General features: G+C 41.5%; 1 protein-coding gene across 1 annotated transcript in view; it reads left to right on the top strand.

The window, feature by feature from the left end:
- LOC126474229 (cytochrome P450 4C1-like) overlaps positions 1 to 17,322 on the top strand; it is a 103,959-nt gene that overhangs the window by 14,418 nt on the left and 72,219 nt on the right. The window contains exon 2 of the mRNA XM_050101694.1: positions 15,635 to 15,836. Coding sequence (XP_049957651.1) covers positions 15,635 to 15,836 — 202 coding nt within the window. The remainder of the gene's footprint in view (positions 1 to 15,634; positions 15,837 to 17,322) is intronic.

Here is a 17,322-nt window from a genome sequence, read left to right as displayed (position 1 = left end):
GTTCAAATGGCTCTGAGCACTATGGATCTTAACTTCTGAGGTCACCATTCCCCTAGAACTTAGAACTACTTAAACCTAACTAACCTAAGGACATCACACACATCCATGCACGAGGCAGGATTCGAACTTGCGACCGTAGCTCGGCCACCCCAGCTGGCTCCTATTTAAAACAAAAAACAAAAAAAACAAAACAAAAAACGGTGTTGATATCCGTTTGACCTATGGCAGTGCCATGTAGCGGGCCAAGCAGAGCGCCATCTGGTTTCCCCCTTCAAGCTAGACAAGTATCGTTCATTGTAGTTTTCTCGTTTGACGCTTATTTCGTGAGATATTTGGCCCGGACACGATCAATGGACCAGCCAGTATATCACTATTATATGGGGAATGTGCACGCAGCGTAATTTTACCCTTTTTACAGGATTGTGCTGTGTTGTATGAGTAATGGATTTGGAAATCAGACTATTAGTTTCTTTTCCTAAGAGTTTTCTAGCTATCAGAAAGAAATGCATTAAAATGGAATCATTACTATATGCTAAAAAATGTGGCTAGAGGGCACTTCTATGTTTGCGTTTTGTAAAACAAACAAATTAAATACTTAATTATTCCAATAGCGTAATGCACATATTAGAATCTAATAGCATGATGCACATATCCCCCGAACCATGGACCTTGCCGTTGGTGGGGAGGCTTGCATGCCTCAGCGATACAGACAGCCGTACCGTAGGTGCAACCACAATGGAGGGGTATCGGTTGAGAGGCCAGACAACCGTGTGGTTCCTGAAGAGGGGCAGCAGCCTTTTCAGTAGTTGCAGGGGCAACAGTCTGGATGATTGACTGATCTGGTGCTGTAACACTAACCAAAATGGCCTTGCTGTTCTGGTACTGCGAACGACTGAAAGCAAGTGGAAACTACAACTGTAATTTTTCCCGAGAGCATGCAGTTTTACTGCATGGTTAAATGATGATAGCGTCCTCTTGGGTAAAATATTCCGGAGGTAAAATAGTCCCTCATTCAGATCTCCGGGTTGGGACTACTCAGGAGGATGCCGTTATCAGGAGAAAGAAAAGTGGCGTTCTACGGATCAGAGCGTGGAATGTCAGATCCCTTAATCGTGCAGGTAGGTTAGAAAATTTAAAAAGGGAAATGGATAGGTTAAAGTTAGATATAGTGGGAATTAGTGAAGTTCGGTGGCAGAAGGAACAAGACTTCTGGTCAGCTGAATACAGGGTTATAAATACAAAATCTGATAGGGGTAATGCAGGAGTAGGCTTAATAATGTATATAAAAAAAATAGGAATGCAAGTAAGCTACTACAAACGGCATAGTGAACGCATTATTGTAGCCAAGATAGATACGAAGCCCACGCCTACCATAGTAGTACAAGTTTATATGCCAACTAACTCTTTAAGATGATGAAGAGATTGATGAAATGTACGATGAGATAAAAGAAATTATTCAGACAGCGAAGGGAGACGAATATTTAATAGTCATGGGTGACAGGAATTCGGTAGTAGGAAAAGGAAGAGAAGGAAACGTAGTAGGCGAATATCGAATGGGGGTAAGGAATGAAAGAGGAAGCCGCTTGGTAGAATTTTGCACAGAGCATAACTCAATCATAGCTACCACTTGGTTCAAGAATTATGAAAGAATGTTGTATACATGGAAGAGGCCTGGAAATACTGGAAGGTTTCAGATACATTATGTACTGGTAAGACAGAGATTTAGGAACCAGGTTTTAAATTGTAAGACATTTCCAAGTGCAGATGTGGACTCTGATCACAATCTATTTGTGATGAAATGCTGATTAAAACTGAAGAAACTACAAAAAGGTCCCAATTTAAGGAGATGGGACCTGGATAAACTGACAGAATCAGAGGTAGTAGAGAGTTTCAGAGATAGCATTAGGGAACGATTGACAAGAATGGGGGCAAGAAAAATAGTAGAAGAAGAATGGATAGCTTTAAGAGATGAAATAGTGAAGGCAGCAGACGATCAAGGAAGTAAAGAGACGAGGAGTAGTAGAAATCCTTCGGCAACAGAAGAAATATTGAATTTAATTGATGAAAAAAGAAAACATAAAAATGCAGTAAATGAAGCGGACAAAAAGGAATACAAACACCTCAAAAAAGAGATCGACAGGAAGTGCCAAATGGCTAAGCAGCGATGGTTAGAGGACAAATGTAAGCATATAGAGGCATATACCACTAGGGGTAGTATAGATACTGCCTACAAGAACATTAGAGAGACCTTTGGAGAAAAGAGAACCACTTGTATGAATATCAAGAGCTCAGATGGAAACTCAGTCCTAAGCAAAGAAGGGAAAGCAGAGAGGTGGAAGGAGTATATAGAGGGTCTATGCAAGGGTGATGTACTTTAGGAGAACAGTACGGAAATGGAAGAGAATGTAGATGAAGATGAAATGGGAAATATGATACTACGTGAAATGTTTCACAGGGCACTGAAAGACCTAAGTCGAAGCAAGGCCCCAGGAGTAGACAACATTCCATTAGAATTACTGACAGCCTTGGGAGAGCCAGTCCTGACAAAACTCTACCATCTGGTGAGCAAGATGCATGAGACAGGCAAAATACCCTCAGCCTTCAAGAAGAATATAATAATTCCAATCCCAAAGAAAGCAGGCGTTGACAGATGTGAAAATTACCGAACTATCAGTTTAATAAGCCACGGCTGAAAAATACTAACACGAATTCTTTACAGACGAATGGAAAAACTGGTAGAAGCCGACCTCGGAGAAGATCAGTTTGGATTACGTAGAAATGTTGGAACACGTGAGGCAATACTGAACCTACGACTTATCTTATAAGCTAGATTAAGGAAAGGCAAACCTACGTTTCTAACATTTGTAGACTTAGAGAAAGCTTTTGACGATGTTGACTGGAATACTCTCTTTCAAATTCTGCAGATGGCAGGGGTAAAATAAAGGGAACGAAAGGCTATTGACAATTTGTATAGAAACCAGATGGCAGTTATAACAGTTGATGGACATGAAAGGGAAGCAGCGGTTGGGAAGGGAGTGAGACAGGGTTGTAGCCTATCCCCAGTGTAATTCAATCTGTATACTGAGCAAGCAGTAAAGGAAACAAAAGAAACATTTTGGAGTAGGAATTAAAATCCATGGAGAAGAAATAAAAACTATGAGGTCCACCGATGACATTGTAATTCTGTCAGAGGCAGCAAAGGACCTGGAAGAGCAGCTGAATGGAATGGCTAGTGTGTTGAAAAGAGGATATAAGATGAACGTCAACAAAAGGAAAACGAGGATAATGGATTGTAGTCGAATTAAATCAGGTGATGCTGGGGGAATTAGATTAGGAAATGAGACACTTAAAGTAGTAAAGGAGTTTTGCTATTTGGGGAGCAAAATAACTGATGATGGTCGAAGTAGAGAGGATATAAAATGTAGACTGGCAATGGCAAGGAAAGCGTTTCTGAAGAAGAGAAATTTGTTAACATCGAGTATAGATTTAAGTGTCAGGAAGTCGTTTCTGAAAGTATTTGTATGGAGTGTAGCCGTGTATTGATGTGAAACATGGACGATAAATAGTTCGGACAAGAAGAGAATAGAAGCTTTCGAAATGTGGTGCTACCAATGAATGCTGATGATTAGATGGTTAGATCACATAACTAATGAGGAGGTATTGAATAGTGTTGGGGAGAAGAGAAATTTGTGGTACAACTTGACTAGAAGAAGGGATCGGTTGGTAGGACATGTTCTGAGGCATCAAGGGATCACCAATTTAGTATTGGAGGGCAGCGTGGAGGGTAAAAATTGTAGAGGGAGACCAAGAGATGAACACACTAAGCAGATTCAGAGGGATGAGATGAAGCAGCTCGCACAGGATAGAGTAGCATGGAGAGCTGCATCAAACCAGTCTTTGGACTGAAGACCACAACAACAATGCACATATTTAAATTTGTTGAGATTCATTGTTTATGTCTTTCTCTTAACAACTGATCTATCAAAAGCAGAAGGTAGGAAGGGTATGGCCACTCTACATTGTCATTCAGTATATGAATGCAACTCCACTTCGGTGTTACTGAGCATATAAGAAATTTTCTTTTCTTAATTCTTCGCACTTTACAGAATTTCATCTACCGCTGAAAGAAATTTATCTGTACTTCTCTCAAAACTTATTTACTCATTATCACTTTAAAATTTAGTTCACATCAATAATTTTCAGATATTTATTCAAAGATGAGAATTAGTACTCGTATATACTGAATAAAACGCTCCAAATGTTTTTCTAACTACTTGGAGTAATCAAACACTAGGAAAGTAGTTGAATGGTTAGGAATAAGTAACAGGGTAACCCAAATGTTATGTTTTAACTCAATAGTTCTTCAAAATCATAAATTTTTATTTAATGGTTCACACTTTTACAATACTGACGTGTGGTTTGTGGGTACCGTCTCTGATTCATAATCAGAACGTCTTTGATCCCGTGTTCGAATCCCACCGCTGCTTAAATTTTAACTAACAATCATCATTGGCGGACGAATACGTCCTGCATAAGAAATCACCCTCATTCTGCCAACGGTCTTGTCAAAGAGGGCGGAGGAGCGGATAGAGGTTCAGGGCCCTCTCTTGTCCTAGGGGTGGGAAACTGCCCCTAAAGACCTAAGAATTAGCAATGATCACCGGAATGAGGATGCAGACGGCAATGGAAACCACTGCATTAAAGACGCGTAACGTGTATCCACAGGACATGTGGCCTTTAAAAGAAGAAGTGTCGTGATGATCTCTCCATTGGCAAAAGATTCTGGATTAGTCCCCCATTCGGATCTCTGGGGTGGGACTGCCAAGGGGGAGGTTACCATGAGAAAAAGACTGAATAATCAACGGAAGGATAACGTTCTACGAGTCGGGGCGTGGAAAGTCAGAAGCTTGAACGTGGCAGGGGAAACTAGCAAATCTGAAAAGGGAAATGCAAAGGATCAATCTAGAAATAGTAGAGGCCAATGCTATGGAGTGGAAAGAAGACAACGATTTCTGGTCAAATGACTATAGGGTAATATCAACAGCACCAGAAAATGATAGAACAGGAGTAGGATTCGTTATGAATAGGAAGGTAGGGCAGAGAGTGTGTTGCTGTGAACAATTCAGTGACAGGGTTGTTCTTATCGGAATCTACAGCAAACCAACTCTGACAACGATAGTTCAGGTATTCCTGCAGACGCCAAAAGCTGAAGATAAAGAGATAGGGAAAGTGTATGAGATATTCAAAGGGTAACACAAGGGGGATGAAAATCTAGTAGTCCTGGGGGACTGGAGTGCAGTTGTAGGGGAAGGAGTAGAAGGAATGGTTACAGGAGAATATGGGCTTGGGACAAGGAATGAGAGAGGAGAAAGACTAATTATGTTCTGTAACAAGTTTCAGCTAGTAATAGCGAATACCCTGCTCAAGAATCACAAGAGCAGGATGTATACTTGGAAAAGGCCGGGTGATACGGGAAGATTTAGTTAGATTACATCATGGACAGACAGAGATTCCGAAATCAGATACTGGATTCTAAGGCATACTCAGGAGCAGATACAGACTTAGATCACAATGTAGTAGTGATGAAGTGTAGGCTGAAGTTTAAGACATTAGTCAGAAAGAATCAATATGCAAAGTAGTCGGATATGAAAGTACTGAGGTATGACGAGATGCAGTTGACGTTCTCTACAGCTATAGATACAACAATAAGGAGTATCTCAGTAGGCAGTAAAGTTGAAAAGGAATGGACATCTCTAAAAATGGTCATCACAGACGTTGGGAAGGAAAACATAGGTACAAAGATGGTAACTGCGAAGAAACCATGGGTAACAGAAAAAAATACTTGATTGATGAAAGGAGGAGGTACAAAAAAAGTATTCTGGAAAACTCGGGAATACAGAAATACAAGTCGCTGAGGAATGAAATGAACAGGAAGTGCAGGGAAGCTAACATGAAATGGCTGCAAGAAAAATGTGAAGACATCAAAAAACAAATGTTTGTCGGAAGGACAGACTCAGCATTCAGGAAAGTCAAACCAGCCTTCGGTGACATTAAATGCAAGGGAGGTAACATTAAGAGTGCAACGGGAATTTCACTATTAAATGCATGGAAGAGAGCGGTTAGGTGAAAAGAATACATTGAAAGCCTCTATGAGGGAGACGATTTGTCTGATGTGATAGAAGAAGAAACAGGAGTCGATTTAGAAGAGATAGAGTATCCCGTATTAGAATCAGAATTTAAACGAGCTTTGGACGACTTAAGGTATCACAATTTCTAAAATCATTGGGGGAAGTGGCAACAAATCGATTATTCATGTTCGTGTGTAGAATATATGAGTCTGGTGACATACCATCTGACTTTCGGAAGAGCATCATCCACCCAATTCCGAAGACTGCAAGAGCTGACAAGTGCGAGAATTACCGCACAGTCAGCTTAACAGCTCATGCATCCAAGTTGCTTACAAGAATAATATACAGGAGAATGGAAAAGAAAATTGAGGATGTGCTAGATGACGATCAGTTTGGCTTTAGGGAAAGTAAAGGCACGAGAGAGGTAATTTTGACGTTGCGGTTAGTCATGGAAGCAAGGCTAAACAAAAATCAACACACGTTCATAGGATTTGTCGACCTGGAAAAAGCGCTCGACAATGTAAAATGGTGCAAGGTGTTCGAAATTCTTAAAAAATTAATAGTAAGCTATACGGAAAGACAGGTCACATTCAATATGTGCAACAGCCAAGAGGGAATAATAAGAGTGGACGATCAAGAACGATCATCATCATCATCATCATCATCAACATCATTTAAGACTGATTATGCATTTCAGCGTTCAGTCTGGAGCATAGCCCCTTTATAAAATTCCTCCATGATCCCCTATTCAGTGCTAACATTGGTGCCTCTTCTGATGTTAAACCTATTACTTCAAAATCATTCTTAATCGAATCCAGGTACCTTCTCCTTGGTCTGCCCCGACTCCTCCTACCCTCTACTGCTGAACCCACGAGTCTCTTGGGTAACCTTGCTTCTCCCACGCCTGTAACATGACCCCACCATCTAAGCCTGTTCGCCCTGATTACTACATCTATAGAGTTCATTCCCAGTTTTTCTTTGATTTCCTCATTGTGGACACCCTCCTGCCATTGTTCCCATCTACTAGCACCTGCGATCATCCTAGCTACTTTTATATCCGTAACCTCAACCTTGTTGATAAGGTAACCTGAATCCACCCAGCTTTCACTCCCATACAGCAAAGTTGGTCGAAAGATTGAACAGTGCACAGATAACTTAGTCATGGTACCGACTTCCTTCTTGCAGAAGAGAGTAGATCGTAGCTGAGCGTCACTGCATTAGCTTTGCTACACCTCGCTTCCAGTTCTTTCACTATGTTGCCATCCTGTGAGAATATGCATCCTAAGTACTTGAAACCGTCCACATGTTCTAACTTTGTTCCTCCTATTTGGCACTCAATCCGTTTATATTTCTTTCCCACTGACACTACTTTCGTTTTGGAGATGCTAATCTTCATACCATAGTCCTTACATTTCTGATCTAGCTCTGAAATATTACTCTGCAAACTTTCAATCGAACCTGCCATCACAACTAAGTCATCCACATATGCAAGACTGCTTATTTTGTGTTCACATATCTTAATCTCACCCAGCCAGTCTATTGTTTTCAACATATGATCCATAAATAATATGAACAACAGTGGAGACAGGTTGCAGCCTTGTCTTACCCCTGAAACTACTCTGAACCATGAACTCAATTTAGCGTCAACTCTAATTGCTGCCTGAGTATCCATATAAAGACCTTTAATTGCTTGCAAAACTTTGCCTCCTATTCCATAATCTCGTAGAACAGACAGTAACTTCCTCCTAGGAACCCGGTCATATGCCTTTTCTAGATCTATAAAGCATAGATACAATTCCCTGTTCCACTCATAACACTTCTCCATTATTTGCCATAAGCTAAAGATCTGGTCCTGACAACCTCTAAGAGGCCTAAACCCACACTGATTTTCATCCAATTGGTCCTCAACTAATACTCGCACTTTCCTTTCAACAATACCTGAGAAGATTTTACCCACAACGCTGATTAAAGACATACCTCTGTAGTTGTTACAATCTTTTCTGTTTCCATGTTTAAAGATTGGTGTGATTACTGCTTTTGTCCAGTCTGATGGAACCTATCCCGACTCCCAGGCCATTTCAGTTATCCTGTGTAGCCATTTAAGACCTGACATTCCACTGTATTTGATGAGTTCCGACTTAATTTCATCCACCCCAGCTGCTTTATTGCACTGCAATCTATTGACCATTTTCTCCACTTCCTCAAATGTGATGCTCTTTCCATCATCATTCCTATCCCGTTCTACCTCGAAATCTGAAACATTACTGATCGTATTTTCACCTACATTGAGCAACTCTTCAAAATATTCCCTCCATCTGCCCAAGGCATCCACAGGATTCACCAGCAGTTTTCCTGACCTGTCCAAAATACTTGTCATTTCCTTCTTACCTCCCTTTCGAAGACTGCTAATTACACTCCAGAATGGTTTTCCAGCAGCTTGACGCATAGTCTCCAACCTGTTTCCAAAGTCTTCCCAAGATTTCTTCTTGGATGCTGCAATTATCTGTTTGGCTTTGTTTCTTTCTTCAACATAATTCTCTCTGTCTACCTGAGTTCAGCCATTTTTGATACGCCTTATTTTTCCTTTTACAGGCTGCCTTAACTGTGTCATTCCACCAAGCTCTTTGTTTCATCCTACTTTTACACGCTACTGTTCCAAGACATTCTTTAGCCACTTCTAGTACTGTGTCCCTGTACCTTGTCCATTCCTTTTCCAATGACTGTAATTGACTACATTCAACTAACTGGTACCTTTCTGAGATCGCTGTTATGCACTTGTGCCTGATTTCCTTATCCTGAAGTTTCTCCACTCTTACCCTCCTACATATGGACCTGACCTCCTGCACTTTCGGCCTCACAATCCCAATTTCACTGCAGATTAAATAATGATCAGTGTCATCAAAGAATCCCCTGAATACACGTGTGTCCCTCACAGCCTTCCTGAATTCCTGATCTGTTATTATATAGTCAATGACAGATCTGGTTCCCCTGCCATCCCAAGTATACCGGTGAATGTTCTTATGTTTAAAAAAAGGAGTTTGTGATTACTAAGCCCATACTGGCACAGAAATCCAAGAGTTGTTTCTCATTCCTGTTGGCCTCCATATCCTCTCCAAATTTACCCATGACCTTCTCATACCCTTCTGTTCGATTTCCAATCCTGGCGTTAAAATCGCCAATGAGCAGAACACTGTCCTTGTCCTTTACTCAAACAACTACATCACTGAGTGCATCATAAAAACTATCCATCTTATCTTTATCTGTCCCTTCACAATGCGAATATACTGACACAATTCTAATTTTCTTGCTAGACACTGTCAAATCTATCCACATCAGTCGTTCGTTTACATATTGCAACTACGCTGGGTTCCATTTCTTTCCTGATGTAAAGCCCTACACCCCATTGTGCTATTCCTGCTTTGACTCCTGGGAGGTAGACCTTGTATTCTCCCACTTCTTCTTCTTTCTCACCTCTTACCCGAATGTCACTAACAGCTAAAACGTCCAGCCCCATCTTACTTGCAGCCTCTGCCAGCTCTACCTTCTTCCCAGAGTAGCCCCCATTGATATTAATAGCTCCCCATCTCATTACCATTTGTTTGCTAAGTCGTATCTTAGGAGTCCCTGGTTTGTCAGTTAGAGGTGGGACTCCATCACCTCCAAAGGTCTGAGGCATTTTGCTCTGAATGTTGCCAGCATGATATTTATAGTACCAGGGAAGCAGGTTGCTAGCCTTACTTGCCCCGAGTCGCATTGGGTTTTACCCCTAATGGTTGAGAGACTAACCGGTGGATTTGGTAGTCTTTGCCGTATGAGCACAAAGGTGACTATGACTCAGAATATGTCCGAGATGCCCAGCCTTATTCCAAAGTAACTGGTACCCCGACTGTCGGGACCACTTACTTGGCCACTCATACGTTGCCCATGGTTCATGAACTAGGACATGACTACAGGAACCCACACCATGAACCACACCAAGAACGATGTGCTCGTATTAAAAAGAGTGTAAGACAAGGATGTTGTCTTTCGCCCCTACTGTTCAATCTGTACATCGAGGAACCAATGATGGAAATAAAAGAATGGTTCAGGAGTGAATCAGAAGTCAAGGGGAAAAGGTGTCAATGACAGGATTCGCAGATGACATTGCTATCCTGAATGATAGTGAAGGCGAATTACATGATCTGCTGAGCAGAATGAACAGTCTAATGAGTACAGAGTATAGATTGAGAATAAATCGAAGAAAGACGAATGTAATGAGAAGTAGTAGAAACGATAACAGCGAGAAACTTAAGATCAGGATTGATGGTCACGAAGCAGATGAAGTTAAGGAATTCTGCTACCTAGGCAGTAAAATAACCAATGACAAACAGAGAAAGAAGGACATCAAAAGCAGACTAGCAATGGCGAAAAGGGCATTCCTGGCCAAGAGAAGTCTATTAATATCAAATATTCGGCTTCATTTGAGGAAGAAATTTCTGAGAATATACGTCTGGAGTACAGCATTGTATGGTAGTGAAACGTGGACTGTGGGAATACTGGAACAGAAGAGAATCGAAGCATTTGCGATGTGGTGCTATAGACGAATGTTGAAAATTAGGTGGACTTGTAAGGTAAGGAATGAGGAGGTTCGACACAGAATCAGAGAAGAAAGGAATATGTGGGGAACACTGATATGGAGAAGGGACAGGATGATAGGACATCTGTTAAGACATGAGGGAATGACTTGCATGGTACTAGAGGGAGCTGTAGAGGGCAGAAACTGTAGAGGAAGACCAATATTGCAATACATCCAGCAAATAACTGACGACATAAGTTACAAATGCTACTCTGAGATGAAGAGGTTAGCACAGAAGAGGAATTCGTAGTGTGCTGTGTCAAGCCAGTCAGAAGACTGATGACAAAAAAAAATTCTACAAATATAATTATACTGTTTGTATAATGGCATAATATTATTTAGTAAATTATACATTTCACATATTTCCTTACATAAGTTACAAATATACATTAGCAAACCACTCAAACATTACATATATCATACTTATGATACTTAAATGTCACTGTTGTAGTATGACAAATTTTAAATGCAACAAATTTTTATAAATTTAGATAAATCAATAGTGTTATAGGGCAGTTGTACAACAGTTTTGAGTGCTATTGCTACGTAAGTCACACAGGCGATCAACAAGAATTGATGGTGGTGTGACAGCAAGTGGGAGTAAGGGTTGACAGTGTGTGTAGGAGGCTGAGAATGGTTTTTAACTCTGTCCAGTGGTTGTTTTGTGAACTTGGACAGTTTGTCTTCAATCTTCGAGGTGAAAATACACACACACAATCAGAAAAAGTGGGTATGGGGTTGTCAGAAAGTGGTTGCAGGTTATGGCAGAGTGTGTGTGTGTGTGTGGGGGGGGGGGGGGAGGTGGAGCATTTGTAAGACAGTGTAGAGCATCCTTTCATGTTTCTAGTGTAGACTAGAGGAGTCAGTCTTTAAAATCGAGGTGAAGATATACACACACATGATTGCACACATGACTGGAAGAAGTGGGTGAAGGGGCAGGGGTGCAGAAAATGAGGTGGGAACAATGGAAAATAGGGGCAGGGAACAGCGGAGAGTGGAGGACAGTCTAGCAGTCAGTTTCCCTCCAAAAATAATAATATGTGCTATATACAAACCGAACCTTGCTCTCCAACAGCTGGACTGAGACTGACGATTTCGCACCATTTCTTGGGACATACTGTGGTAGGATGGTGGCATTATAGGATGGGGAGAGGGGTGGGGCAGGTAGGTTACCAGAGGTAGCCCGATTGAGCTATTTTCTTGTCAAAATTTGAATTTCCCTCCATAATGTCTGTGCAATGTTGCCACATCTATGGCCACCATCTTGGACCCGCCATTTTGAATACATTTGGCAACAATGCAAGCTGTCCCAGAAATCGCCTAGCCCCACTACTGTCGTTGTTTTAGTGTTAGTTTACAGTTTTCTATTTGGTGTGCATATTGCAATGGTAGTGAGTGTAGCAGCTCCAGTGTTCCTGATTCTGGTGGTGATTAGGATGATGATGAACCTTCTGTGCAGGAGTCTCTGTTATCTGTTAGTGATAATGGTGATTCTGATGTTTAAGATGTGATTCATAAATTTAACAACAAACTTGTGACTATATTCAGCTGTTTCTAGTGTAAAATGCATAATCGTTTGTGACACACTGTATTGGCATTGAACGTGCTCTTTGTTCTTTTTTCTCTTCTTTCTTTTTTTTTTTTCTTTTGCATGATGCATGGAGTAAACTAGCCAGATAAACTGGTAAGACAAATAAATATATAATTCATGTCTATCATTCACGTAATTTTTTAATACAATTCAGCGCTTTATATTATCTACATATAGTTGATTTATTCATCTAAAAATAAACGTTAAGATGTGAGCCATGTTTAGAAAAATAGATGTTTCACTATCCTTTAAGAATACCACATGTACTTGCAAGTCATGAGCAAGGTTTTAAAAAATGTCTCCTTAAGATTTAAATGTGCAGCCCGACTAGTGAATAATCGCACATTATGGTAAATAAATTCAGATAACTTTCTTATTATTAATGAAAGGGGAAACATACTCATATTGTTTTGCAGCTCTAAGAATGTGTCACATAGCTAATGAAAAAACACTGTTTCATAAATAGCTGGTGATTCAGAGAGACATTTCAAAAAAAGGTTGGCAAAATGACTTTTTCTCAATTTTGGTTAGTATAACCCAGAGGAAATGTTAGATATATGTAAGATATTACTACATAAACATTTTTCAACTATACCTCTGTTGTTCAGTGCAAAAACGATTCTTTTGTGTCAATTATGTGGAAGTTTATAGGCGTTTAAGAATTATTCTAGAAATTCTTATGGTGGCCATAACGATGACGTCATAACCCTGATTCCACAGCCAGTAGCTTCAGGTATTTTTAATATGTTAACTAGGAGATCAAACTGAAAGTGTTGCAAAAGGCTTCAGATCTCCACTATTTTTCCTATTCATTGCATAAAAGTCCTGGGCTATATGCAGATTCTGTCCATATGCGTTCCTGCACTATTGTCACTATTATTAATTCTTCTCTCAGTTCATGCACACTGTGGCAAATAAACACCCCCAAGGGCACACCTGTATCCTGCATCGCCTATAATTCATACAGCAAACGGCCGTTACTCCTTTCTGAAACAGCTTGCAGTTTCTTATTGTGAAACTTTGAGGTAGATGGCGTTGGTATCACATGTTTACTCTTCAGTTTGCAGACGTATGAAGGATGGAAATGCATGAGCACGATCCGGCAAACTGCCTTTCTTCATACTTAAAAAAATGGTTCAAATGGCTCTGAGCACTATGGGACTTAACTTCTGAGGTCATCAGTCCCCTAGAACTTAGAACTACTTAAACGTAACTAACCTAAGGACATCAAACACACCCATGCCCGAGGCAGGATTCGAACCTGGGACCATAGCGGTCGCGTGGTTCCAGACTGTAGCGCCTAGAACCGCTTGGCCACGCCGGCAGCAAATTGGAACAGAGATCAACATAAATATCGTTCCGCCCTTTTTACTGCTCATGAAAATCTCAGAGGTGGTGGTCCTGATTGCTAAACACACCGGTACCTCTAATACCCAATAGCACGTCCTCTTGCATTGATGCAGGCCTGTATTCGTCGTGGCATACTGTCCACAAGTTCATCAAGGCACTGTTGGTCCAGATTGTCCCACTCCTCAACTGCGATTAGGCGTAGATCCCTCAGAGTAGTTGGTGGGTAACGTCGTCCATAAGCAGCCCTTTCTAATCTACCCCGGCATGTTCGATAGGGTTCATGTCTGCAGAACATGCTGGTCACTCTAGTCGAGCGATATCGTTATGCCTCGCCAATATGCTGCCAATATAGTTCACTATCGGTCGGAGGATGGAATTCGTGTATCGTACAGCCGTTACGACGCCTTCCATGATCCCCACCGGCGTACGTCGACCCACACAATGTCACTCCAAAACAGTGGGGGACCTCCAACTTCCTGCACTCGCAGGACAGTGTGACTAAGGCGTTCAGCCTGATCGGGTTGCCTCCAAATACGTCTCTGAGGATTGTCTGGTTGAAGGCATATGCGACATTCATCAGCGAAGAGAACGTGTTGCCAATCCTGAGCGGTGCATTCGGCATGTTGTTGAGCCATCTGTGCCGCGCTGGAGAGTGTCATGCTTGCAAAGATGGACCTCACCATGGACGTCGAGAGCGAAGTTGCGCATCATGCTGCCTATTGCGCAAAGTTTGAGTTTGAGTCGTAAGACGACGTCCTGTGGCTGCACGAAAAGCGTTATTAAACATGCTGGCGTTGCTGTCAGAGTTCCTCCGAGCTAGAATCCGCAGGTAGCGGTCATCCACTGCAGTAGTAGCACTTGGGCGGCCTCAGCGAGGTGTATTATCTATAGTTTCTGTCTCTCTGTACCTCCTCCATGTCCGAACAACATCGCTTTGGTTCACTCCGAGACGCCTAGACACTTTCCTTGTTGTGAACTCTTCCTGGCACAAAGTAACAATGCGGACCGCCGTATTGACCGTCTAGGCATGGCAGAATTACAGACAACCCGAGCCTCGTACCTCCGTTCTGGTGGAATGAGTGGAACTGATCGGCTTTCGGCCACCCTCCGTCTCATAGGGCTGCTCATGCATGGTTGTTTACATGCTTGGTCGGGTTTAGTGATATCTGTGAACAGTCAAAGGCACTGTGTCTGTGACACAATATCCACAGTCAACGTCTATCTTCAGGAGTTCTGGGAACTGGGGTGATGCAAAACTGTTTTTTTTTATTTTTTATTGTGTATAGTTAGGAAATAACAATTTTCGGATTTTTCCTTTACTTACACTGTGAAACCTCGATTCTTAACAAATTTCGGGTTCTATGTCAACGAGGAGCACCTTACACGTTTTGATTAGTGAGTTTTGAAGTATCGAAATATGTAACATAAAAGGCTGTATCTTTTGACTGAAGTGACTCGGAAGCTTAAAATTCTTTCCCCTCCAAGGGACAAATGATCATAATATGATACAAAATTTGAACATGGTAAGTCTACCCTTCCAGAAAAAAAGTTCTTAATATTCAGTCGGAGAGACAGGCAGAAGGATGGACAACAAAGGGATCCTACTAGGGTTCCGTCTTCACAGATTGATTCCCGGAATCTTAAAAATGAATTTCGAAGGGCAGCAGTCAATCGCAAGGTACAGTACGTCGTCTTCATTAGAGAAGGGATGTGTTCTTTTCGTTGTACGTTGCCTGCCTACAATATCGTTACTTATCTAGTGTATAACAGTGTGGCAACAAGTTGCTTCAGAATTCTAAAATTTTAATGACCGATGCTCCCTACTGCTTCAGTTGTCCTAAGCCCAGTTAGCGGAAATCTGAACTTTGCTCCATAGTTTGCTCGAGCATAGTTGCAGTACTCTAAGTAATTAATCAACATGTCAAGAAGTAGCACTGATCTACGTTACAGGTACTACGTGGGTCCCAAGCTGTTCATTGTGATATCGCGACCAGAAGACGTGCGGAAAGTCCTGGCGTCGACCAAGACGAGGGAGCGGGACCCTGTCTTCATGCACATCCTCCGGACTCTTATGAGCGACGGCCTCATTACCAGCACGGGTGACACCTGGAAGAGGCACCGTAAGGCCATCGAACCAGCTTTCCACGCTGAGGTAGGTCAATTTCGTTAGCAACCCATATTACTTTTTGAAATTGTATTCTGTTTGCTACACCAAATTTTAGGGGACAGACGTACAGATCCGAGGATATTCATTCTTCAGAACACTGGTTTCACTTGTTCCGGTCAGCCGCTGTGGCCAAGCGGTTCTAGGCCCTTCAGCCCGGAACCACGCTGCTGCTACGGTAGCAGGTTCAAATCCTGCTTCGGGCAAGGATGTGTGTGATGTCCTTAGGTTAGTTAGGTCTAGGTAGTTCTAAGACTAAGGGACTTATGACCTCAGATGTTAAGTCCCATAGTGATTAGAGCCATTTGAACCATTTCACTGGTTCCAACGGGACTCTGCGTGAGGACTCCGTTTTTGAACAATCGAAGAACCATGACCGTCAACTACGAGTATGTTTCCTTACACTTCATTTCGTACTCCCTGTGATTCCTCAGGCACTCAACATAACCAAATCGCGGTGGGTTTACACACTGATTATCGAGTCAGTTTTCGAAAGTGTCATTGTCAGAAGGACGCTGTGTACGAGATGTTTTCAAAGATTAACGGTACTCTTTTAATTTCGCTTGGAGTATTAGTCAGAATTTTCATTTCTGTGTTGTTAAACATTTATGAAAAAATTCTGTACGGTATTATCTGTATCGGATTTTAGTCTGTTGTGAGCTGTCAAAAAGATAACAGGTTTTTCTGTAGTATTTGTGATAACTTACTTTGTATGAAACTGAATCAGAGAATTTATATCAAATAATTTTGATATAACAACGAAATAAAGTGCAGCAAAGTTTTAGAAATGCCAAATATTACTTTTTGTGAGTCGGTTGTGAATAAAAAGTTTGTGAATGGTGTAGTTGTTTCGAAGAAGTCCGTAAAGACTTTGAAGGTATTAAACGTTCCGGGTGCATCACCACACAGTGACCCGAGAAAATTGTGGAAGAAATGAAGCAAATGATCATGAATGATCACTGAATCACAATCAGAGAAGTGCCTGATAATGTTGACCTATCAACTGGCTCAGGCGGTGAAATTGTTTCGGTTTTTTCAGTATGAGACTTGTTGGGACGGGTGCCCTGACTTTCGCTATCGGACATCGTTAATTCTTTGTATACATTTAGTTAAGCCAAGATTCAGTCACTGTACCGACTAGGACACTGAATTTTATCTCGACACGTATTAAGTTCTCGATGACGAATTGTCTCGTCAAGAACTCTTTGATTTTCCCTATCTGATCTAGTTCTGTAATTTGAGTGCTTTGGTTCGGCTTCCGTTCATGGTCTCTACTGGTGGCGCCACCTATCGGTCGACCTTGCTTTCTGGCCTCCTCTAGTGAACCACATGATATCTGCCACAAATTGCCTTCTGTCAATCTCTATCAGTTGCAAAAATATTAAAACTATCAAATTTCGTATTATTGTCACCTTCACCAAGGACTGTGACCCTTATACATACCTGTTCCCCATAAAATATTGTGAGGCCTAAA

This window comes from Schistocerca serialis, chromosome 4 (genome assembly GCF_023864345.2).
Source record: "Schistocerca serialis cubense isolate TAMUIC-IGC-003099 chromosome 4, iqSchSeri2.2, whole genome shotgun sequence".
NCBI classification, from domain to species: Eukaryota; Metazoa; Arthropoda; class Insecta; order Orthoptera; family Acrididae; genus Schistocerca; species Schistocerca serialis.
This window is presented reverse-complemented; position numbering and strand designations above follow the sequence as displayed.